The sequence below is a fragment of the Cricetulus griseus genome (assembly GCF_003668045.3).
Source record: "Cricetulus griseus strain 17A/GY chromosome 1 unlocalized genomic scaffold, alternate assembly CriGri-PICRH-1.0 chr1_1, whole genome shotgun sequence".
NCBI classification, from domain to species: Eukaryota; Metazoa; Chordata; class Mammalia; order Rodentia; family Cricetidae; genus Cricetulus; species Cricetulus griseus.
Window position 1 is genome coordinate 211,570,402 of NW_023276807.1, and position 24,699 is coordinate 211,595,100.

The 24,699-nt window shown below is 40.5% G+C and overlaps 1 protein-coding gene across 1 annotated transcript in view; it reads left to right on the top strand.

Moving 5' to 3' along the window:
• The window catches only part of Rnf17 (ring finger protein 17), a 116,697-nt gene that overhangs the window by 89,654 nt on the left and 2,344 nt on the right, over positions 1-24,699 (top strand). The window contains exons 26-33 of the mRNA XM_027390516.2: positions 5,533-5,696; positions 8,785-8,904; positions 10,837-10,917; positions 12,682-12,807; positions 16,789-16,845; positions 19,026-19,142; positions 20,955-21,123; positions 22,381-22,516. Of these exons, the coding sequence (XP_027246317.1) occupies positions 5,533-5,696; positions 8,785-8,904; positions 10,837-10,917; positions 12,682-12,807; positions 16,789-16,845; positions 19,026-19,142; positions 20,955-21,123; positions 22,381-22,516 (970 nt within the window). The remainder of the gene's footprint in view (positions 1-5,532; positions 5,697-8,784; positions 8,905-10,836; positions 10,918-12,681; positions 12,808-16,788; positions 16,846-19,025; positions 19,143-20,954; positions 21,124-22,380; positions 22,517-24,699) is intronic.

Consider the following 24,699-nt stretch of genomic DNA (forward strand, 5'->3'; position numbering starts at 1 on the left):
TTTATAAGGTTTTTCCAGTGACTCTGGGCCTAGCAGCTCAAGTTTTCTGGTATGATAGAAAAAAAAACTGGAGACCTTTGGGAAGATTTACCCTCTCTGAACCTCATTTTCAGGGGTTGTGAGGAGGATTAGATGGTTTCACCCAGTGCACAAAGGGTGCTTTTAACAGTGCCAAGTTAAGCTATTTGAGGGTTTTTATTAAATTATTTTAAATAATAAATTATTTCAACATACCATTACCAAAGCTTCCCAGCCAGAGGACTGTCTATGGGTCCTAATGCTTGTCAACATTATGGAGAAATCTGAGCTAGAGAGACAGCTCAGTGGTTAAGACTACATACACACTGCTCCTACAGAAGCCCCAAGTTCAGACCCCAGCACCCAAGTTGGGTGGTTCAAAACTGCCTGTAGCTCCAGCCACAGAATATCTATTACTGTCTTCTGACCTTCTTAGATACCCATACTCAGTGCACATGCACGCACACACATAGACAGGTTTGTGCACATATAATTAAAAATAAAAATCTTTTTTTAAGATTTTATTTATTTAGTGTATAATATTCTGCCTATATATCTGCCTGTACTCCAGAAGAGGGCACCAGATCTCATTACAGATAGTTGTGAGCCACCATACGGTTGCTGGGAATTGAACATAGGACCTGTAAAAGAGCAGCCAGGGCTCTTAAACCAGAGTCATTTCTGCAGCCCTAAAAATAAATCTTAAAAAAGAAAAATAGAACAAGCTAGAGAGGTGGCTCAGTAGTTAAGGGCAAGTGGGTTTTCTGTAATTGTCAGCAGGGTGGGGTCTTTATGCTGAGGCAGGCTGTTCCATTTTGCTGAGGCATTTTGCTGCCCTCCCCTCCAACCAGGTAACCATCAGAGCAGAGAAACCAGCATTTCAAGGTTTCTGTGGAATGCTGAGTTTGGTTTCTGTTTACCTGATAAGAATCCTCTCTTTACCTGGTAAGAATCTACCTGGATTGGTCCCAGCCCTCGTCTTAGGACGTGTTACAGCACTGCCATTCAGGGACCTGTTTTGTGACCTAATAGCAGGTACCACAGGAGGCCAAACTTAAAAATGACCTTCAAAGAGAATATTAAGGGAAAGCTTCCTCCTACAACCTGTCAAAGTGGACAAGAGTGCACACAGACACAGGTTTATGGGTCTAGAGAAAGGCTTAGTGGTTAAGGTCATATAGTGCTCTTGTATAGGACCTGAAGTTGGTTGGGGTGGCTGGCTAACACTTGTAACTTCAGCAGATCTCATGCCCTATGGTCCCCATGGGCATCCAAATGCACATGTATACCTCCCCCAACACATACATGTAATTAAAAATAACTAAAAGGTTTACAGTAAAAGCAAGTGATCTTAATTTCTTTTATTCTGACATAAGTATAAGTATATGTTACATTTAATTGCATGTTCAAAGACCTAACAAATCTTTACTGCCTTACAGTAAACGTTTAGGTATTCTGTCCTGTTCTATTCATCAGCTAAAATTCTCCCTTAGAATACCATAGGCTTAATATTCCCCATGTTAACACAAGTTACAATAGAGCTCTCTCAATTCTTTTGTTTGTTTCTCTGTGAACCACTGGCTGTCCTGAAACACTTTGTAGTCCAGACTGGCCTTGAATTCCCAGAGATCCACCTGTTTCTACATCTTGAGTGTTGAGATTAAAGACATGTACCACCGTGCCAGCTACATCTCTCATATTTTTATTCAAATTCAAATATAAGCAAGATGAGTTTCCCAAGAGTCTTCATCTTCATTCCACAGCACAGCAAAGACTGTGCCAATGACTGTTCAAGCCTCTGACAATGTAGATGTATTATATCAGCTTGTACTGTAAACTGACAAAGAGCCAAATGGTTCAGACATGGAGCTAAAAACTAAGCCAAAGTGTAAAGTTACAAGCCAAATTAGGCTACACTGAAAAGCAAAGTAAGTACTCTGCCAAACTGAAGCTGAGCTTCGATGTTACATAACCAGCCTTCAGCACACAGTTCAGTGTAGTCCTCAAATTGACAGGCATTTTAAACATCTCTTCCTTATTAATTGCTATCAAGGACACAAAGCAAATCAAGGCCCTGACCATAAGGGTTTAAGTGTGAAGGTAGAAAGGAGTGAATGTTCAGCAGCTAGAAGTGCTTGGTATTTCAAAGAGCACTGTTGTGTAACTGGAGCTTTAGGGAAGAAGCAAATAGGCCAAACTCAGATATGAATATAGAAGAAACTTAAGTAATACAGGTGATGCTATAAAGGATTTATTAAGAAACTTGCATAAGAGACATTAAGTCACACAGAGTAGAATTTAACTAAGGGAGGGCTGCCTCCAAAATACCCCAGAGTTAAGTGTACTAGCCAGACCTGTCAGAGATAGGCAAAATCCAGGGTGCTAGGATGTAATATTTATTCACTAGAATTGACCAGACATTAGTCTCAATTCCCATAACAAAAGAGACAACCCTGACTTACAACATGCTATTAGGCCCATTTCTCTATCAGAAATGTCTCTAAAAAGACAAGAAAAGCACAATTTTCCAGGTGGGTAAGATGAACCTGGGTAACAGCTGTTTGAAACATGACAAAACTGGTGTATTTAAAAATAATTTGGGGGCTGGAGAGATGGCTTGGCCGTTAAAGGCTAGGCTCAAAACCAAAAATAAAAATAATTTTGGCAGTAGTATCTTTGCAGTGTAAATCTCCCATCTGCCTAAATGGCCAGACTTTACAACCTACTGTTTCTGTTTAAATTGTTCAAAATGTAACCTAGGACCCAGACCTGAAAGAAATTGAAGGATGACACCATATGTGGAATAAGCCCAAGGTGAACATAAGTTAATAACATCTTCTGTGCATGGCCAGCTCCCCTTTGGGCATTCGCCAGAGCCAGATGTACAATATCTATCTCCTCCTTTTCCAGAATGTAAAGTAAATTCTCACGGGTGGGGTGGGTGGGTGGATATTTCTGCAACAATCCAGTCCTAAAGAGTTAAGATAGGACTGGAGACTGGGCTTGCTGTTAGAGTGTTAGCTTATCTCTGACACCATGAAAAATCCTTTTTTATTCTAAGATCAGCAACACATTCTACTGTATGATTTTATAGAAGACATCTACAATTCTGCTTTTGGGGGTTTTGTTTTCTTTATTTTGGCTTGTTTTTATGTGTCATTGGGCACACAGGAGCTCCTTACTTTTTTCTTTTGAATGTTTTGAGATAGCTTTTCACTATGTGGCCAAGTTGGCCTTTAAGTCTCTTGGGACTTCTTTCCAAGTAGTAGGATTACAGGAATGCCCTCCTGGACATTCAACCCCATTGTGTAAAGGTTTGATAATTTTGACTTAGCCCATTTGCTTAGTCTGCTTCACTTTCCCCACTGCTAGGTAGTGCTGCCTTTCCCAAAAATCAAGATTCCACTCTCAACGATATGCACAAGATCTGTGACGACCACACCAACTGACACATAGACATGGATGGAGGAAATTTTCACAAGGCCCCACCCCAAGATGAATAGCCATATGCACACATATAAATGTATAAAAGAGCTCATGAATTGGTGGGAGGGGGCATGGGAAGAGTTGGATCAGGGAGAGGGAGGTGGAAAGGATGTAAATACAGTGTAAAAGTATAGAATTCTCAAATTAAAATATTTTGAATATGCATGGATTTTCTAAACAATTCTCGTTTATTCTCTCTGTCCTGGCACCTTTATCAAAGTATTATCCTTAATCGTAGTATAGTCTTTTTCCTCTTCAATATATATTGTGTCATGTGCACATTGTTCTGTCCCATATTTCAGTGCAGAATGCAGCTCTTGCTCCAATGGGAATGAAAAATGTCATTTGTTCTTAGCAATATATGAGTGACCATGGCTCAGGAATATGGATTCAAGTTTCCCTGAATGACATGTTCCAGTGTAGAAGTGGTTCATTATTCTTTTAGAATCATGTAACAAAAGAGGTCATAAACCAGTACATCTGGATGCTCTCTATGAAACTAGAAAATGGAAGTTTGAATTTGTTAAAATAAGAAGAAATCATAGCAAATATCTGCAAGTTCTTAAGGCTGCCCAGGGTTTATGTGCAAATGCAAATGTGTGCTTTCCAAAATGATTCCTAACTCGCCTAACTCTAGTACTCACAGACTTAGGCTCAGGAGGTCCATTAGGAGCACAGCTGATGATGAAGGTTGGTGCTATGAATATACTGACATTTCCCTCCCATTTGTTAAGCACCTGAAAGAGTAAGCCTGTGAGTACTTGAGACATAGAATAAGAACAGCTAATCTAGAAGCTTTATTTGACATGTTTAATCATCAATAAAACTGAATGTCATGAACTGGTACTCCATCTAGTCTTCTTGAGTACCACTAATGTGGGTAGATGTGGTCATACCCAATTCTAAGATAGCAGAACTAAGAGGAGAGCTTGCCTTCAGTGGAATTAGTTATAGGGGACATAATTGATACTTTGCAAATAATGAGGTAATTTGTAGTAAAAGAAAAATTAGACCTGGGATGAGGAGATAGTTCATTCAGTAAAGTGCTTGCCAGGCAGCATACAACTCTCAATTTTAGCTCCAGAACCCACAGAAAGAAGTCATGTGTGGGGTTGAAAAGATGACCCAGTGGGAAAAGTGCTTGCTGCACAAAGATGAGGTCATGAGCTCAGGTCCCTAGCACCCACATAAACCTGAGTGTATAAGTACACAGCTGTAAACCCAAAACTGGGAGCACAGATAGTAGATTCTGGGGATTCACTAGCCAGCCCAGTCTAGCTAGCTAAAACAGTGAGTTCCATGTTCAGTTAAGAGACCCGGTCTCAGAAAATGAGGTGAAGAAGCAATTGAGGAAGGAACCTGGCTGTCAGTGTCAGGCTCCACTAATGCCCACATGGGCAAGCATGTTTACACTCATATGTGCAGGCACACACTATTAGAAAATACTTTTTTTTTAGGAAGCTGAGCATGGTGACATTGAGGTGACAGTGACAAGTGGACCTTTGGGGCACACTGGTCAACTATCCTGATTTTTATAGCTAGTTCCTTGATAGTGAGAGACCCTGTCTCCGTAAGACTGGGAATGACATTTAAGGCTGTCTTCTGGTCTCCATATGCACCTTCACACATGTGTACACCCAAATAAGTTAGAATTTTAACTGTATCTTCAGTATTATCTCTACCTAAGCATTGGCTAATGCATGACTTGTACTATACTTAGCTGCACTGTCAAGCTGACACCGTAAACTCATAGTTCTTTCATGTCAGCTTATCTGGTAGATGTTTAATTGAAAAAGAGTACTTTAATATTTTTATTCTGAGAATAGCAAATTATTTTTGGGCTGTTGCTAAAACTTTTGAAAACATGTATTAATAGTGCTGACTGAATTAAATGTTTATAACAGTTTTATTGGAATCTTAATCTTAAGTCTTTGTATTAACTAAAGTTAGGAAGTTAGTAGGTTGTTGGTGAAAAGTAAGTAATAACACATTTTCATAAATGTATTATGTTTTCAATAAATTCTGCAGAGTTTGAGCTCATCAAAATGATGGATGAAATTCAAAGCAATTTAAAGTGCCTTGGTCTTTTGGAGCCATATTTCTGGAAGAAGGGAGAGCCTTGTGCAGTGAGAGGATCTGATACTTTGTGGTATCGAGGCAAAGTCATGGAGGTTGTGGGAGGCACCATCCGGGTGAGTCCAAACACTAGATGAGTGCATGGCCAGACTTCAGATTAAAACACCTTTCGGTGGATTTAGGAAGATCAAATACACTGTATTACACTGTTATTTGTAGCAAGGATTTCCCTTGTGATTTTCTTTTTGTTTTTGGTATTTTTGTTCTGTTTGGGTTTTGGTTTTGAAACACAGCCTCTCTATGTAGGTCATCCATGCAATTTGGGATCCTCCCACCTCAGCCTCCCAAAGGCCAGTATTACAAACCTGCACCACTACACCCAGCCTTTGTTTTCAGATATATTAGAAACTGAATAATGAAGAAATCATTGCAGGTGGGATGTGACTACTAAAGCCTAATGGATATATCACTTAGCTGTAACTGGCAGCCCTATGTAATAAAACACTTGTTACTAAGTAAAACAACTTATTCTCGGGCATGTTAATTAGCTCCCTGGCTGATCTGTTGAAGACCTAGCTAATCTTTCCAAGTTATGGGCAGGGTTACCTTTTACAGAAGTGATGTTGCACTTGCATTTCTTTCAGAATCTTTAAAAATTGCTTCATGCATTGAAAAATGAAAATATAAAATATAGATATAAATACCTCCATTTACCAAGTGATGAAATTGATTCAATATTTCATCAGCTATATAACACTGGAAGTTTTTACTACTAATTTGGGTGGGGTAAAATATTAAAGAGAAACATTTTGCATTTTTATTAGACAGAAATGTATCTTGTTTGATGATGGTACTTAATAATTGCATAGTTCAAGTTTCAGCTTCTTTCACATGTGTAAACTTTATAGAATCAACATGCCTTCCCATCAAGAAATCACTCCACGCACTTAGTGATTAGTAAAAAAAGAACTCTTTAATTATAGGGCACAACTGGTTCTGGCTAATGCACAAAAAGGAGCCAGCCCTGAACAGAAAGTTTTATACCAGCTTATATATACCTTAGGCTTATGCATTCCACATGTGCTATTATTCTTACATCTCATTCAGGTCCCGCTCCAGGTCACATTGGAACAGTTTAAACAGAGACAGGAGACTGCAAGTCTGGCCACCTTGGCAGATGGGAGATTTACACAGCAAGGACACTGTCCCAGTTATTTCTTAAGTACATACACCAGTGTTGTTCTTTTCCAGTGATTGTCACCCATGGTCATCTTGCCCACCTGGCAGAATTGTGCTTCTCCTGATAGAGCACAGGGGACTTAATGTCAGGCTAGGACTTAATGTTGTTGTGATCCTGTGCTGCCCCCTTGCACTGTCCTGCAGAATTGTGTTCTCTGATATGGAGGTAGGCCTAATGGCCAGTTGGAAGTCAGGGTTGTCTCTTTGTGTTGTGGGAATGGAGCCTAATTGGAGGGAAATCTTCATGCAAAAACCAGCCCTAAGCCTAAGTTATGGTGCAGGGTTTTCTTTCCTGGAGCTTCTAACAGGCCTGGCTAGTGTACAACTTATCTTCTGGCCAAACTGGAGGCAGAACTCCTTTAGCTAAATTCAATTTGGTGTAACTTAATATTTTCTATAGTTTACTTTATAGCATCAGTTTTACTGCAAGTTTCTTCTGCAACATGAACATATGACCACACTGAAAAACATTTGGAGAGACATTATTTTCCTGGGCTACGCAGAGAAATCCTATCTCAAAAGCAAACAAACAAACAAAAACCCTATTGTAAATAAGGACAGTTTTAACAATTGAATGATCAAAAGAAAAGCATTTCAGAAAAAGCCAGCTGGGGTATTTAATACACAGTGGCTTTGTTTTTGTTTTTAAAGTTTTGATTTTATTTTCAATTATGCACCTGTTTGTGTGTAGGAACATGCAAAGTGAGTACAAGTGCCTTGAGAGGCCAGATCCCCAGAAGCTGGGATTACAGGTGGCTGTGAGCCGCTTGAAGTGGTTGCTAGAAATCTTAACTAGGGCCTTGTGGAAGAGCTGCCCATGCTCTTAGCTGCTGAGCTATCTCTCCAGCCCTATTTTAGTGTATTATTTGTGCATTGGTGTGAGGTCACATTGCATCACTGCATTCGTGTAGAAATCAGAGGGAAACTGTGGTGTCAGCTCTCTCCTTCCACCTTTACATGGGTTTCAGAGTTTAACTCAGACCCTCAAGCTCACTTAACAAGCACTTCATCTTACCAGCCCCTTAATTCCCAAGTTTTAGAAATAATACTATAAAGGTTTGATTTATAGGCTACTTGTATGAAACCTCTTTTAACAAGTTTCATTCTCTATGGGATGAGGGAATATAGATTTTCTTTTTATGTATGTCTCAGTATGTAGGTGTGGCTGGTCTCGATACGTAGACCACATTGGCTTCTGACTCATAGAGATACATCCACCTGCCTCTGTTCCTGAGTGTTAGTATGTCCTGCTATTGGGTGCAAGATTTCAGCTCATTTTGTCCTTTTGAGACTGTGTAGCCTAAGCAGGTCTCAAGGTCCAAACCCACCTGCCTCAGGCTTATAAATGCTGAGATTATAGATATGTGCCCATGCTTGTCTGTTTCTTTGTTCCTGTTTGTTGTTTGAAACAGGGTCTTGTTATTTGGCTGTGGCTTTTCTTGAATTTGTGGCAGTCCTTTTGCCTCTCTCCCAACTGCCAGAATTAGATCTGCACCAGAAGACTCGGAGGTTTTTTTGCTAACTTTAAGATTTTATTTATCATTATCAGGGGTGTGTTGGGGAAGAGATCAGAGGACAGCTTTGTGGGGTCAGTTCTTTCCTTTCACATTTATCTGTGTTCCAGGGATCAAATCTTTAATGGGGGGCGGGGTTGCCTACATGTATGTCTGTACACCATGCGCATAAAATGCCCCCAGGAGCCAGAAGACAGTATCAGATCCCCTGGAACTGAAATTACAGACAGTTGTAAGCCATCATGTGGGTGCTAGGAATTGATTGACCCCGGGTCCTCTGGAAAAACAGCCAGTGCTCTTCACTGATAGGCCATAACACACACACACACACACACACACACACACACACACACACACACACACACACCAACTTTTAAAAACTAGGAAATCCCCTTTGTCATTCAGTTTTTGGTAATAAATTTTAATCAAAACTTTACTTGTTCTGTTTCAGGTGCAATATTTAGATCATGGCTTCACTGAGAAGATTCCACAGTGCCATCTTTATCCTATTTTGCTGTATCCTGACACACCCCAGTTTTGTATTCCCTGTCAGCTCTATCAGACCTCACCGGTAAGCAGAGGAATGTGTGGGCAGTCAGTTTTAAATACTGTCTTATGTTAGTAATACTTTAGATATTAGAGTATACAACTAAATCCCTTTTAATTGTAATACAAATTTTTAAGTTTTATTGTTGTTGTTTTTGGTTTTGGTTTTTCGAGACAGGGTTTCTCTGTGGCTTTGGAGGCTGTCCTGGAATTAGCTCTTGTAGACCAGGCTGGTCTTGAATTCAGAGATCCGCCTCTGCCTCCCGAGTGCTGGGATTAAAGGCATGCGCCACCAATGCCCAGCTGTTTTGTTTGTTTTTAACAGGGTCTCCCTGTATAGCCTTGGGTGTCCTAGAACTCACTTAAATAGACCAGCTGACCTCAAACTCATAGAAATCCCCCTGCCTTTGCCTCCCAAGTGCTGGGATTACAGACATGTACCACCATACCTGGCAAAAGGTTTGTTTTGTTTTTAATGTGCATGTATGTAAATGCACTATATGTATACAGTGCTCACAGAGGCCCGAAGAGGGAGTAGAATTCAAGGAACTGGAGTTATAGATGCTTGTTAGTGAACATGTAGGTGCTGGGAACCAACCCAGGTCCTTTGGAAGAACCACTGAGTTTTTTCTCCAGCCCCCAACCAGCAATACAAATTTTAAAAATACCTACAAGTGAAAGACAGCTCAAAGGCCTTTAATGAAGAAGACTACAAAATTATACTGCAGTATATAAAACCTGTGAGTAAATGGCAGCATAGCATGTGGTTATACTCTGCTGAGATGGTTCCAAGCAGTTGTTCTCAATTTTAACAATTACAAAGCTCAAACAGTAAAGTCTTTTCCTGTTGTAGTTTCTGGGGCTCCAAGGGTTAGGAATGACTCTGCTGGATGATATGGAATTGAGTCCTTTGTGATAGTGATTCAAGATGTCACTGAAGGCAGTTATGCTCACCACTGTGGCACACGCCTTTAATCCCAGCACTTAGGAGGCAGAGGCAGGCGGATCTCTGTGAGTTCTAGACCAGCCTGGTCTACAAGAACTAGTTCCAGGACAGCCTCCAAAGCCACAGAGAAACCCTGCCTCGAAACAACCCCCCCAAAAAAAGATAATACTGAAGTATATTCGTTCAAAGGATCCCTGGAGAACCATGAGCTACTTTCAAAGGACTCATCGAAGCACGTCCCCCAGTGAATATATACCGTTGGAATGTATAAGCACTGCATGGGCATATTGAAATGTTCTTAAAATTTTAAATGTAATATGTTGTCTTTAAGTTTGGGGGACATTGTTTTCAGAGGATTCTTTTTGGGGAGTAGCCTTGTAATTTTTTGATAAAGGATGGTTTGTAGCCCAGGCTGGTCTCTAACTCCCTCTTAAATTCTAATCCTCCTGTTTCCACTTCCCAGTGATTGGGTCATAGTTGTGTGCCAGCATGCCCAGTTAACATGATCAAACCCAGGCTCTCATGCATGCTAGGCAAGCACTCCCCCAACTAAGCTGCATCCCCACCCTAGTGTATGCTTTGAAAGCATAAAAATATGGAGTACAGTAGGGAGCTTAGATAAGTATGAATTTGTTAAAAGATGTCTTCTATTTTTCTAATACATATGTATCCATGTGTGGGAATGTACAAAAGTGTGGGAACCACAGAGTCCAGAAGGGGGAGTCAGTTGCCCTAGAACTGGAGTTACAGGTAGTTGTGAGCTGTCCAACATGGGTACTGGGAACCAAATTCTAGTCCTCTTCAAGAGGAGGAAGCACTCATAGCTGCTAAACCATCTCTTTAGCCCCCAGATAGGAAATTTTAAAGATGATTCTTGTTGGCTGCCCAGGATACTCATGGGTATTTGGCTCTACCACCAAGAATTCCCTGCTTACAGCTATTTCTTTGTGTCTTAATTTATTTTTGCTTGGTGTCATGCTATGGAAGTGTAAGTGTGTTCATTCCACACAGGTTGGGAATGTGTGGCAGCCAGATGCCATCGAGCTGCTTCAGGAGCTGCTTTCAAAGAGAGAGGTGGACATTCACATTATGGTAAGTTGTCTTTAAAATAAAGTCAGTTGAAACTGTTTGTCATGAAATATTATGATCGATATAATTGAATAGTATTTTTATGACAAACCATGTTATATGTGTTCATATGTGAATATAAATTATTTGTTAATATATAAGGAATTACTGCTTTGGTTCCTATGCTTGTTTTAAATAAGCCTAATTTTAAACAAGTTTCTGAGAAGTTTCATAAGCATTAAATTGGATGATTGAAAGATTGGTTACTAATAGTTTCCTTACATGGATACAGGGCAATAAGCCATTGTTGATCTGCATCAATAGGTACCACAGTGTGCGGACTCTGCTGTCATACAGCATTGTGTACGGTGCAGATGGTCCAAGAAGAGCCTGTCCTCAAAGGCCTCCCCTAGTTAGTGAAGCCAATATCCATCCATCCTGCAGAACAGCATAAGCCAGCAGATGGTGGAGAGGCAAGCACAGCAGGATCTACGAGGGGGGGGGGGGAATTGAAGGTGACAGTCCTGACAGGAACACAGAACTCACAGCTTAGGAAATAGTATAGTAGAAGGGTAGAGGTTTCTAGAAAGGGGATGCAAGAGTGGCCTCGTGAAGGATGCTGAGCAGTAAAGTAGTAAAAATTAATCCACAGCTATTTGAGGCTTGGCACTGGGAGAGAAGAAAATCATTAGGGAAATATTTCTGCATTCAAAAGCCATAGGTTCCACCTAAATAAGGAAGTAAGTAGGTTAGTGTTGAGGATCCCTACCCAGCTACTCCAAGAATCCTTGTCAAGTCACCTAAGAAAGGTAGAAATTATTTTTTTTATTTAGTCAAGGTGGTGTTCTTTACAACTTAGTTTTCAGGAAAAGTACTGCTTGGTTTTGCAGACTAAATGCTTGGTGCCCCTTAGCCCGCTTGGCTCCATGCCTTGCCTAGACATGTTCCAGCATCAGATACACTGAGAAACCCTACTGAGGCTTGAACAAAGCAGTTCAAAACCGTGTCTGTGGGACTGTTGATAGTAGAAACCAGACAGCAGATAAAAGCACAGTGGCCTTCCAGCTATTTCTGGGAGATGGTGCCATGGGCCTACATAGAAGCAGCCATATTTGGAAGGAATGGCAGAGATGTGGTTGTGAGAGCCTGGCCTACACTGCCATACAGACACACAGGATCTGATACAAAACATGTTCTGATATTTCCTCTGGCTGCTTCATATGGCTGGCTAGTAGAAAACAGAAGTAGATAGATCTGCCCAAAGGCACTTCATTTCCCCTTCCTCTGTGAGGGTATTAATTTGGAGAATGGTGGAACTGGTGGAAATGGGAAAGAAATTGCCAAAGAAAGAGCTTAGCCAGCTATGGACATACCACTTCACGGTAATTGTGAGTGGACTTTCTAGTCAGGGTTAAAGGTATTATCATGATTCTCATTGGAGAATGTTGATTTCTTGTTTCCTGACATTCTGGAGATTTTTAGTTAAAATTCATTTCTTTGCCCCTTAACCTGTTCTTAATAAAAATTAGTGTCATCTAAAGATGATCCATCTGTAGTTTCTAATAACTATGAAATCTGTATGGCATAGATATGCATATAAGTCCAAGAGTAGAATTACTTTTTCATCATCTGCCAAAATATCAGGAAGAAAATTCTTTGCTTCGAGTCACTCAAACTGTTAGGTGATTCTGTTATTGCCAGAAACCTATTTCTTATTTTCTAGCTATAAAAGTTTAGGCACTGAATAAAGGTTTCTATAGTAATAGTCTTTGTTATCAAATTTAATAGGAATTGCCTGAAAATCCATGGGGAAAGTTGTCTGTTCATCTCTATTTTGATGGGATGTCACTTTCTTATTTTATGGCCCATCATAAATACTGTATTTTTGAACATTCCGAGGATATATTTAAAGAAGTAAGTGAACTGTTTTCCTATAAATAATATACACTTTAATTGATTCTAATTAAAATGTCACAATCTGTCTTACACCTCAAGTCTTTTGATGTATCTCCTGTATCTCAGGTTGGTCTTAAAAATCATAATCTTTGTTCTTCCTTAAAATTCCTCCAGCTGCTGGGATTACAAGCAGGTACCATCACAGTCTGCTTATACAACAGATCTTAGTGTGACCTACCCACCTGATTCTTTTTTTTTCTTTTTTTTCTTTAAATTAGAAACAATCTCATTTACATATCAATCCCAGTTCCCTCTCCCTCCCATCCTCCCATGCCCTCCCCTGACCACCCCATACCCCCACACTCCCACCCCATACCCCCACACTCCACCCCCGTCCCACTCCCCATCCTTGGGGCAGGGCCTAGGCCACTCCCTGTAGATTTAGACTGAGAGTCTCCCTCCATGGAGGAACGGGCTCTCAAAGCCCATTTGTGCACTATGAATACATACTGGTTCCACCACAAAAAGGGACCACCTGATTCATAAGGAGGTCTATGATAAGAATTTGTCAGTTCTATTTTGAAAAAAGAGTATCATGCTTTATATATCCTGAAAAAACATTTTATTTACATTAAACTGTACTGTTTCTGTATTTTCTACCCTAGTAAGGCTTCTTTAGCCAGTGTTGTGAATTTGAACATGAGACGCATTGTATAAAATGTGTATATAGAATTTCATGCCAGGTAAAGGGCTGTGTCCCCACATAAAATGTGTCTTTTGACTTGAACTAGAAGTCTTATATCACAAGATGAGTGTCCCTAATTTAAAAACCCAAAATATGATGATCTGAAATTCAAAATATTTTGAGTGCCAAAAGATACTGAGTGCTAGCATTCAAATTTTAGCTGGGCATGATGGAGCAGGACAGCATTTGCAGGTAGAAACAGGAATGCCATTAGAAAATCAAGGTTGGGCTGGAGAGATGGCTCAAAGGTTAAGAGCACTGGCTGCTCTTCCAGAGGTCCTGAGTTCAATTTCCAGCAACCACATGGTGGCTCACAACCATCTGTAATGAGATCTGGTGCCCTCTTCTGGCCTGCAGGTATTCATGCAGGCAGAATACTGTATACATAATAAATCTTTAAAAAAAGAAAAAGAATGTCTTCTCTAAGCAGTTCAGGCTGAGCTGGTAACACTAGGGAAGTAGCAGCAGGGACAGCAGAGAGCAGGGGTGACAACACAGACCACAGAACACCAGAGACCGGGAAGCTGAGTGTGGTTAGAACACAGCAAGGCAGCTGATGATTGACAACTGTTGATTGCCAGCAGCTGATCAATTTGTGAGCATCCAGGGCAGGAGGGACAAGGGGAGAAGGAGAAAGAGGACAAAGGGGGCAGAGATGAGGCTGAAGAAGGATAAGAGCTGTAAGGAGCGGGTGAAGAGAAACAGCAGGCCCTTGCTGCAGGAAGAGTCCCAGAGAGCTAGAAGTCTTCACAGGCAAGGGTCGCAGACCTGGGGCTGAGAGCTGTAACACAGGCTTCTGCTAAGTGCTAAGGGGTCGAGAGCCCTGGGAACTGAACCCTGGAGGGCCGAGGGTCGTGATCGTTGAGGTCTGCACAAGGACTGAACACTTGAGGGCGCCAGTTACAGCTGATTCCCAACACCCGCTAAACTGCCAGGACCAGAAATGGAAGAACTTGCCTATCCAGCGGGAGGGGAAGAACCCTCAGCCAGCTGGGCGCTGACGTTTTCACACACAGCATGTAATTACAGGAATGACTTGCTGGAGATTTTTCATAGACGGTGCTCTGACGTTCCTTTATCACAAACTACACCAGACTCAAGGGAAAATAAATACGAAAGCTGAGGAGGAATTCATATCAGAATAAATATTTTAGGATAAATATGATAACTCATGTAGCAGCCTTCATAGCCGGTTATGGACAAATTTGACTTTAAGAGAATTTCTGCAAGCGATTAAATTAGAAGAACAAGCATGAAAACAGGGAGCAAATGAGCTGCCAGCAGTTAGCAGAGACATGGAAGACAAAGGGGACTAAACAGAGGATACGAAGTGAGAGAAAATAGGATAGAGTTGCTTGTCAGCCAAGTTAAAGCCATAAAAGGTAATTGTTCAGTAACTAGGAAATCTGACCTGTATAAAACTGATACTGCTGCAGAATGAACAGCACAGAAGTTAAACATTCATACAGGAAAATTTATCAAAAGTAATCTAAGCAGTCAAGAAAAAAAAACAACATCCTGATATAACACATTTGTATAAACAGAGGCACCTCCCAGAGGTAACAGGTGTATGAGATTTCAGAGATTAATTGCATTTGCCCTTCCTGTGAATTCACCATATATTTTCAATGATAACTAACATACACGTGTTTATGTCATTTTCTAAACTGTGGTATACCCACAGTCAAAGACCCTTGGTCATAGGTTTCAGATTTCCCATGCTTCAGGTAAATTCTCATACTTTTACTCCATTCCTAACAACAAAACCATCTATCTTATCTGTGCAACATCACATGAGCAGCCTTCCCCTTGCCCTTGTTTCTAATTCTGGAGGCCCAGCTTTGTACATACATTGTCATACATGATGTGTATTCCATACTTCAGTTTTTCCATACAACCCTCCCAACAAATAAATGTGGTTCGCAACTCAAAAAAAAAAAAAAGAAAAGAAAAAGAAAAAAGATAATCAAGGTCATCCTTAAACTATATAATGAGTTCAAGGTCAGCCTGGGCTACATGAGACCCTAACTTTGAAAATAAAATAAGATTTTTATCTTGATTTTTAAAGTTTTATTGTTTAAATTTTTGTTTTATGTGTATGAATGTTTTGCCTGCATCTGTGTATGTGGACACATGCATGCCTGTGTCCCACTCATGTCAAAAAGAGGATGCTAGAACCCCTGGGAGTGGAGTTAAAGATGGTTGTGAGCTGAGGGTGTCCCTGGAGTTGTCATACAGGGAAGTGAACTGCAAAAAGAGATAAGATTGAAAACGTGGTACAGATTGACTTCATCAACCTGGAACAGACTACGGGGACTCTAATGCCAGGCCGTTCATTGTCAGCATATTTAAAACACAGTACACTTTGGGAAAAGGTTTCCAAGCAACAATAAGTCCAATTCCAGGTGCACAATAAAGCTTAAGTGTGATTACATAGAAACTCCTTTACAAAGTACATGTGACCATGAAGGTGGGTTCTATAGCTAAAACGTCTAGAATTAGTGTGGTCTCTGACCGACAAGCACAGAGGTCAGCAGACTATAAAGTACATGTGACACTTCCCTAAGGATGGGTAACAATCTAGGGAGGGAAGAGTCTAGGATAATCATTCTGGGGAATTTGGGTGAGGTCTGCCTCTATGGCAAAAGGTGGATAAGGTCTGCCTCCACAGATAGCAAAAAGGTTACCAGGTCATTAATAAAATCTGCTCTCAGCTTTCTGGATGGAACGAAGGTATTTGATTTTTATCTCCATTGAGAAGACAGCCCTTAATGATTAATATCCCTGACTCTCTTAGTGCGTCCCTGAGAGTACAAGGAACTCTGTGCTCCCAACAGTGAGTTACCATATGGGTTTTAGGAATTGAATTCAGGTCTTCTGCAAGCTCAAGTGCTTTTAATGGCTGAGCCATTTCTCAGCAATAGAGAGGCAGAGGCAGGTGGATCTCTCTGAGTTCAAGTCCAGCCTAGTTTACAGAGTGAATGACAACATAACTTGTACATGTAAAGTACAAACAAAAAAAAAAGTCTTGAAGTATTTTGTAGTCGGGCGTTGGTGGTGCACGCCATTAATCCCAGCACTCGGGAGGCAGAGGTAGGCGGATCTCTGAGTTCGAGGCCATCCTGGTCTCCAGAGCGAGTGCCAGGATAGACTCCAAAGCTACACAGAGAAACCCTGTCTCGGAAAAGAAAAAAAAGTATTTTGTTAGAAGATTAATGTAGTTTTAACTGATGAATAATACTATATTATTTCAGAAACCAATAGGTCAGAATAAAAAATATGAAGAAGAAAACTGGAAAATAAGATTTGAGGTAAGTACAACCCAGTCTTTTGGAAACGTTCAGCAATAGAAAGGATCTGATACATAGCCAGCAAGCTGGCATAGTTGGCAAGGGCAGTTGCTGCCACGTTTGATCCCCAGAACCCAAGTGATGGGAGGAGAGACTCCTGCAAGCTGTCTGCTGACTGCCACTCGTACCCTCTGTCACTTATTCACCACACACAAAAATACATTAAGAAAAAAATTGAAACAGGGTCTCACTAGGAAGCTGTGTAGAGCAGGCTGGCCTCAAACTCACTAAGATCCATCTATCTCTGCCTTCCAAGTGCTGATATTAAAGGTGTGCACTACCATGCCCAGCCACAAAAATTACTTTAAAATTAAAAGAAGAGCTGGGCGGTGGTGCTCGCCTTGAACCCCAGTTATCAGGAAGCAGTCAGGTCGATTCTGAGTTCAAGACCAGCCTGGTCTACAGAGGGAGTTCCAGGACAGCCTCCAAAGCAATACAGAGAAACCCTGTCTTGAAAAAAAATTAAAAGAAAAAATAATCCAGAACTTTCTTTCTCATATAGCCATTTTATTGAGCTACTATTTATATACTGTAAATTCACTTTCAAAATACATGATTCATTAGGTCTTAATAGTTACTGAGTTGTGTAGCCAGCACTACTAAATCAAGACATTCCAAGAAGAAACCAACCACAGTAATTTTTTATCCTTTCCTTCCTCAGTTTTTGGTTACCACTCAATCTTGTCTCTATGGATCTTCCTATTCAGTGAAGTCAAACATTATATGGTCCTTTATCATCGCTTTTTCCCTTATCGTTTCTTTCTTTTTTATTTTTATATTCATTGGAGTTTGAGGGAATCAAGATCCACTGGAACTTGAGTTACACACAGTTGTGACCTGCCATGTAGGTGCTGGGAATTGAACCTGAGTCCTCTAGAAGAACAGCCAGTGCTCTTAACCACTGAGCCATCTCTCCAGCCCTATCATTTCTTTCTTTTTAAGATAATACTGATAACATGAGTTCTAATAGGTCTTAATAATAAAAGCCCAGAGTCAGATATTAGGGGGTGAAAGCTGAAAGATCAGAGAAGCAGAGCAGCCAGCCACTGGAGCTCTTACCTCTACAAAATCCTCAGACTATATATCCTCCTGCCTATATTCTTCTCTCCACCCAGCCATCTTACTTCTTGTCTGTACAGACCACCAGACCTCTAGACCTCTATGGTTAGCTAGTGGCTAGCTCTGCCCTCTGATCTTCAAGAAAGCTTTATTTGTTAGAGTATAAACAAGATAATCACTACTTCTTTTTAATTTTTATTACATTTATTTATTGGGGGTGGGGCATGTACATACCATCTCCCCCGACTCTCTCTCTCACACACACATACACACACACACATGAAATATTAAATAGTAATGAAGTAAACCACAAATTTGAATATGATGCTGTTTTACTTTATGCTACTGCATTCCTAAAGAGGAAGATATTGCTGGTCTTTGCAGAAAACCTGCACCCATACTATATATATATACATATACATATACATATATATATACCCTAACTGCTGACTCCCATGATTCTCTGAATCATAGGTGTTTGTTTTTCCCTGTACTTTATAGAACATAAGAAAGAACCTTTCTTACCTTCTCAGTGACTTTCCTTGCCTCCTGTGGGGATTTTGTGTACTGTTTTGTGAAGTTATTTTGTGTGTTTCATCATGAAGTGACTACCTGTTACAAAAGTAAATGAACGCTATAGACTAAGGAGGCTGGCGTGGATGCATAAGCCTTTAGTCCAGCACTTGGGAGGTAGAGGCTGGCCAGCCTGGGCTACATAGTGAAACCTGTCTCAAAATAAAGGTGTTTGTGTGGGGAATGTCCCCTACTCTGTACCACTCTTAGTGGCAGTATTCTTTGAGTACTTGTCAACTATATTCTGTGTTTCCGCTATGGATATACATCAGTAGACATGCATGCTTTTGTTTGTTTAAAACCTTCTTTAAAACTGAGGAATAAAGGAATGCTGCAGATGATGAGTCAGCCCACTTTGTTCTTGCTGCTAAAAGGCCTTTTCTGTGGTATTCAGTATTTAGGAGAGCTTAATTTCTGGTGATTGAAATAAGTTGGCCCCATAATGAAGTTTCATGTTAATTTTCATGATTGCCATTCTGAAATTTAATTTTTTTGGTGTGGTATTTTAGGAATTGCTTTTGCCTGAAATGGAAGCTCCCATTTTACCACCATATCTGTCTTCCCTTCTGCCTCCACCAGAGGAGCTGTATGCTGTGCAAGTAAAGCATATCGTCTCACCTGATGAAGTACGTGTCAGTGTCTCAAGCTTTAAGCGCTTGTCACTTCTCCATCTTCCTAGCTGTAAACAATGGTAATGGATGGCCTCTCCTTGGCCCATATTTGTTGATATTTCAGACACTGGTGTTGTTTAAGCACCTGATTTCCCAGGTTGTGTTCCTTTATTTACTCATATGTTAAATGGATTGTTTAGGTTTTTTAATTTATTTGTATTTAATGGTATGGTGTTTACCTGCATGTATGTATGTATGTACACCACATACATTCCTGGTGCTCAGGGAAATCAGAAGAGGTCCATCAGGGCCCCTGGAATTGGAGTTAAGTGGTTTTGAGTCATTGTTGTGGGTGCTGGGAATCAAACCCAGGTCCTCTGAAAAAGCAACAAATGCTCTAAACTATGGAGCAATCTCTCCAACCCCCACCCCAGATTATTTTTAATTTATTATATATCCATGGGTGTTGCTCTTCAGAAGAAGAGGTTGCAGATTCTCTGTAACTGGAATTACAGTTATAAGCCAACACATGGGTGTTGGGGTTCAAAACCAGGGCCTCTGGAGAAAAACCCTCAGTGCTCTTAACCACTGAGCCATGTCTCCAGCCCCAATTGTGTAGCCCAAGTAACATATCCTTCATGCCTGATTATTTATGCTTTTAAGGTGGATCTTTTCCCTCTGTGAAATATTGAACATCTCACCCTTCTATCTCTCCCTGCCCTGAACTTCACTGCTTTTTTCCTGCTCTGGTTTTCTGAACTACTTAGGACATTTCCCACACTGTCTATTCATGGTATTTGAATGTCTTCCTTTCCAAAAGGTAATCCATGAAAATGGGGATTTAGTCTCCATTATATCCTCAGACCCTAAAAGAATACATATAATAGTCACTTGGTAACTGTTGGTTGAATAAATGCACTAAAGAAAATTTAGTTAATGTTCTTGGCTGACAAGAAGGTGAGAAAATGGCAGCCCTTTGCCTTTACAAAGTAACCAGGCAAGGGAAGGGTTTGCTGCCTAATTTTACATTTTGTATAACTGCCATTGGGTTATATAAATTTTTTGTATTATTTATTGCTAGATGACAAATTACTCCAAACTTAGCAGCTTAAAATAATATATATGGGGACTGGTAAGATGACTCTGTGCATAAAGTACTTGCCATCAAGCCTGATAGTCTGAGTTCAATGCCCAGAATCCACATGGTGGATGAAAACTGATTCACAAGCTGTGTCCTCTGACTGCCTTACGTGTGTCCTGGTACCTATGTGCCTCCCCCACAATATAAATACATGTAAAATAATTTTTATTTAAAAATGCACATGATGTTAAAAAACCAAATAGTTGTTTAAGTCTAGTTCAAGATCTCATTATGTTGCAGTCAAGATTCTGATGGGGACTAGAGAATCCACTTCTGAAGGGTCACATTGTCAGGTGTGGTGGCATGTGCCTGTAATTTGAACTCAGGAAGTAGAAGCAGATGGTTAGTGGTTTGAGGCCACTATCAGCTACATGACACCCTGTTTCAAAACAAGTAAATATTCATATGACTTGTCCAGAAGTCCCGAGACTGCTGGCTCCAGGTCCCTTTCAGGGGACTGCTGCAAGCCCGGCTTCATACTTCCTGGAATACACCTGTCTCTACAACCAGTCTTCACAACCACATTCTACTTCAGTGTAGTCTCTTGGCTACAAGATCAGTGTGGTGGACACAGAAGGCACTCCACAGGGCCATGGAACAGGAGGCAGAGGCCACCTGTACGTGAATTCAGAAACTACAGAATTTGCAAGGTTGTTTTTCTTTGTCTCCCTGCCACTCCCTTGTAGGTGTATATTTGCCTTGATTCTGTAGAAAGCTGTACTCAGTTTAACCATCCTGGTGACACAGATGACAGTGGAATCTGTTGGGAATCTGAGTCAGAGAACCTAGAGGAAGCACTGCAGAGATTTAACAAGAATGTGGAGACCTTCCCTCCCCTGACAGACTTCAGCTCAGGTATGCTCATGCTGAGTGCCTGGGATCTTGGTGAGATTGCCTTTTATCCAAGGGGCCATGGAGCTAAGGTGGGTTACTTATAATATTGACATTTCCTCTCCTCAGCTTCACATGTAGAATTTCTAAACCCTAAATTTAGAAATTTCTAAATTCTAGACTAGGAAGGTGACCTAATGAGTTAAGTGAGTTAAGTAATGCATCACTCCTGTGGGGACAGTTTCACTCTGCAAGAGCTGGAAAGTAAAGGGTATAAGGATGATTTTTTTTTTTAAGTTTTCGACTTTGCCACTATTTCTAATTGTGAAAGTTGACTTTCAGACTACAGTGGTAATGACTACAGATCACCTAAACCGACAGCTCCTGAGGTAGGGGCTCAGGCTGAATGGTTTATCAGGATGAGTTAACGTTTGTATATTTTCCTTTCCAGTCTGTTCTTCACGTATTATTAAATACCCATGGTTCTCTTCTGAGGAAATTTACCCACTTGCCATTGACAGTCCCTGAACACCAAAAAGTGTCTGCACATTTTCCTGTGTGGAGCATAGAGCTCTGTTTATTCTTGGTTTGTTTCATGTAAGAGTATGTTTAAACAAAGGAAAAAATAATATATCAGCCTAACTTCTTACCTGATTTAACTTAATAATCTTACAGAAGCACATTGAGCAGGTGCTGCTCAGGTGCACCGCAGCAATTGGAAAGGCATTGTGCACTTAGTTCTCTCTGAGTTGCAGATGAGCAGTGTAAGAGGAAACTAACTAACTCATCAGGTGGGTTTTGTGTACACATAGACTTCCAGTCCACAAGGACAAACTCTTCCTCATTCATACCTCCAGGGAAGTCCTAGTTGGGGCATAATGTAATCTTCTGGATCTAAATACATAATGATGCTCATTTCATAGCTACCTTATGCCTCCAGGGTTGCTTTTTTCAGTGCTGAGAATCTAATCCAGGGCTTTGCCCTTGCTGAGCAAGTGCTCTACCAGTGAGCTACATCCCCAGTCCTTGGCAATGTGACCTTACCTATGCACAAATGGAACTTGGAATGCTGAGTGCCTTTCTTCAAAACAATCCTTAGACATTAATGAGAAAAGTTGATAAATGTAGACAGAAAAGGAGAAGCCACCACAAGGCCAGATACTCAGTCTTCAGTTCTGTGTAGTGACAGAACTGAACATTTAGTTCTTTGTACTTTTTGTATTAAAATTTTTGAAAGAAAATCTAAGTTTTATGATTTGTTTCCTCTTTCTGCCTTTCCAGAAATGCCTTGCCTCGCAGAATATGCTGATGGTTTGTGGTATAGAGCAAAGATTGTTTCCATTAAAGAATTTAATCCTTTATCTGTCCTGGTACTATTTGTTGATTATGGGTCCACAGAGAAGCTGACTATAAACAGGTAAAGGGGAGGAAAAAATGAATAAGATGCTTTCTAAAGCATATTTATGTATGGATGGTATACATTTCTGTGGAGGTGCGTGTGACTATACAGAGGTCAAAGGTCAATATTGGTGTCTTCTGTTGCTTTCCACCTTGCTTTTTGAGAGACAGTCTCTAACTGAACTTACTCTCTATTTCAACTAGATTGGCTGACCAGCAAGCTCCCAGAATCCTTTCTGGTGTCACAGGCTTGGCTGTTTACATGGATGTTGGGAACCCAAACTCTGGTCCTCCTGCTTACTCACTGAGCTGTCTCCCGAGTCCTAACTAAGGATTCTTTGTTTCACTTGGGATGGGAGTGTAATTAGAGCTATTTCTTGGAAAAAGTTTTGCCTCATTTTTAAAAGAAAGTTATTTAAAGTTGTTTATAAATTAGGAATTTCTTCATTCTGGCAATACATTATCATGAAACTATCTCTTGCATTCTAAGAGACTGGAACTTTTGCTGGACCTCACAGCCAGAATTATGATATACATTATGAGGTCATTTAAGACTTGAGACTGCTATCTAACTGTATACTCAAACTGCTTTTTTAACAAGCCTTTAAGGGAACAAAATAGCCAGGCAGTGGGTGGCAGACACCTTTGATTCCAGTAGAGGCAGACAGATCTCTGAGATCAAGGCCAGCCTGGTCTACAGAGTGAGTTCCAGGACAGCCAAGACTACATAGAGAAACCCTGTCTTGAAAACCAAAGTGGGGTGGGGAGGGTAAAGACCACAAAATAAAAACCAACCTTACTTGCCTTGGGTTTCCCATGTAATCAATTAACCTTTACAACCTAAGCTAATGCATAGCCTTAATCTTAAATTGTGTACTCTTCCATGCTTCTGACTCAGAAAAAAATGTATGAGTGCTATGGAAAATCATTTGTTGAAAGCAACAAATAGGTTGAAAAGCAACCTTATAAAAATTAATATCTATCATATATATTGAAAGCAACATGCAGATATTATCTGTGCCAATGGGGATGGGTTGGAGTCAGTAATGTTTCGTCCCTCATTTCCTTCCCACGGTGATGCTTTCTGTGCTGTTTCAGTAGAAGAGGGAGCAAGTCCCTCTCTCTGTTAGGGTTACACAGAGACACAGGGACAGACAGATCCATAAGACAGCATCCAGGTGGTGGCACATATTCAGACTCATACAACAGACACACAGAGGACAGAGACCTGGAGAGCATGAAGTAGAAGATTCAAATCTGGGCTCATTGTTGGTGAAATTACTCCAAGAAGTGCTTTTCTTTTCCTCAACGCAGCACCTACTTCACTGGTGGCTGGGTTTTTTTGGTTTTGTTTGTTTGTTTACTAATGCATTAAAACTGATGCATTTCATTAATTTTACATTTATTTTGTGGGGGGGGTGCACCCAAACATACCACAGTGCATATGTTGATGTTAGAAGAAAACCTACAGGAGTAATTTCTGTCCCTCAACCACATGAGATCCTGGAACTGAACTCAGGTCGCAGGCACCTCAGCAGCAAGCCCCCACCTGCTGAACTACCTCACCAGCCCAGATTGAGAAGTTTAATCCATTTTATCATTTTAAATTATGTGTATGTATGTGGATTTATACAAATTAGCACAGGTGTCAGAAAAGGTCATAGGTATCAGATCCTCCTGGAGCTGGGCGTGGAGTTAGTTATAAGCCACCAGACAATCGGTACTAGGATTCCAAATTGGGTTCTCTGCAAGAGCAGTCTATGCTCTTGACCACCGAGTCATTGCAGCCCCAAATTGGGAATTTTGAATGTAGATTTTTATTTTGATAAGATATGTATAGTTTACCATCTTAGTATTTTAGATTAATGGGCTTATAAATACATTCACAATATTGTTCAACTTTACACTTTGCATTTCCAAAACATTTTAAATCTACATAGAAACTCGGCCCATTAAATAATCATGCTACATTTGGCCCTCAGCCCAATACGCTACTTTCTGTCCCTTCTGTGTCTAGTCTTCAAGGTTCATCCATGTGGCATATGCCACAGTTTACTTCCTAAGGCTGTTGTATGTGTCTGTCTTGACTTTAGATATCCTTCATGGCTTGACATTGGGACTGCCTTTACTTCCTATTGTGAACAAGGCTGTAATGAACATGAGTATATAGGTACCTCGTTGAGACCCTGCTTTTCAATTTGG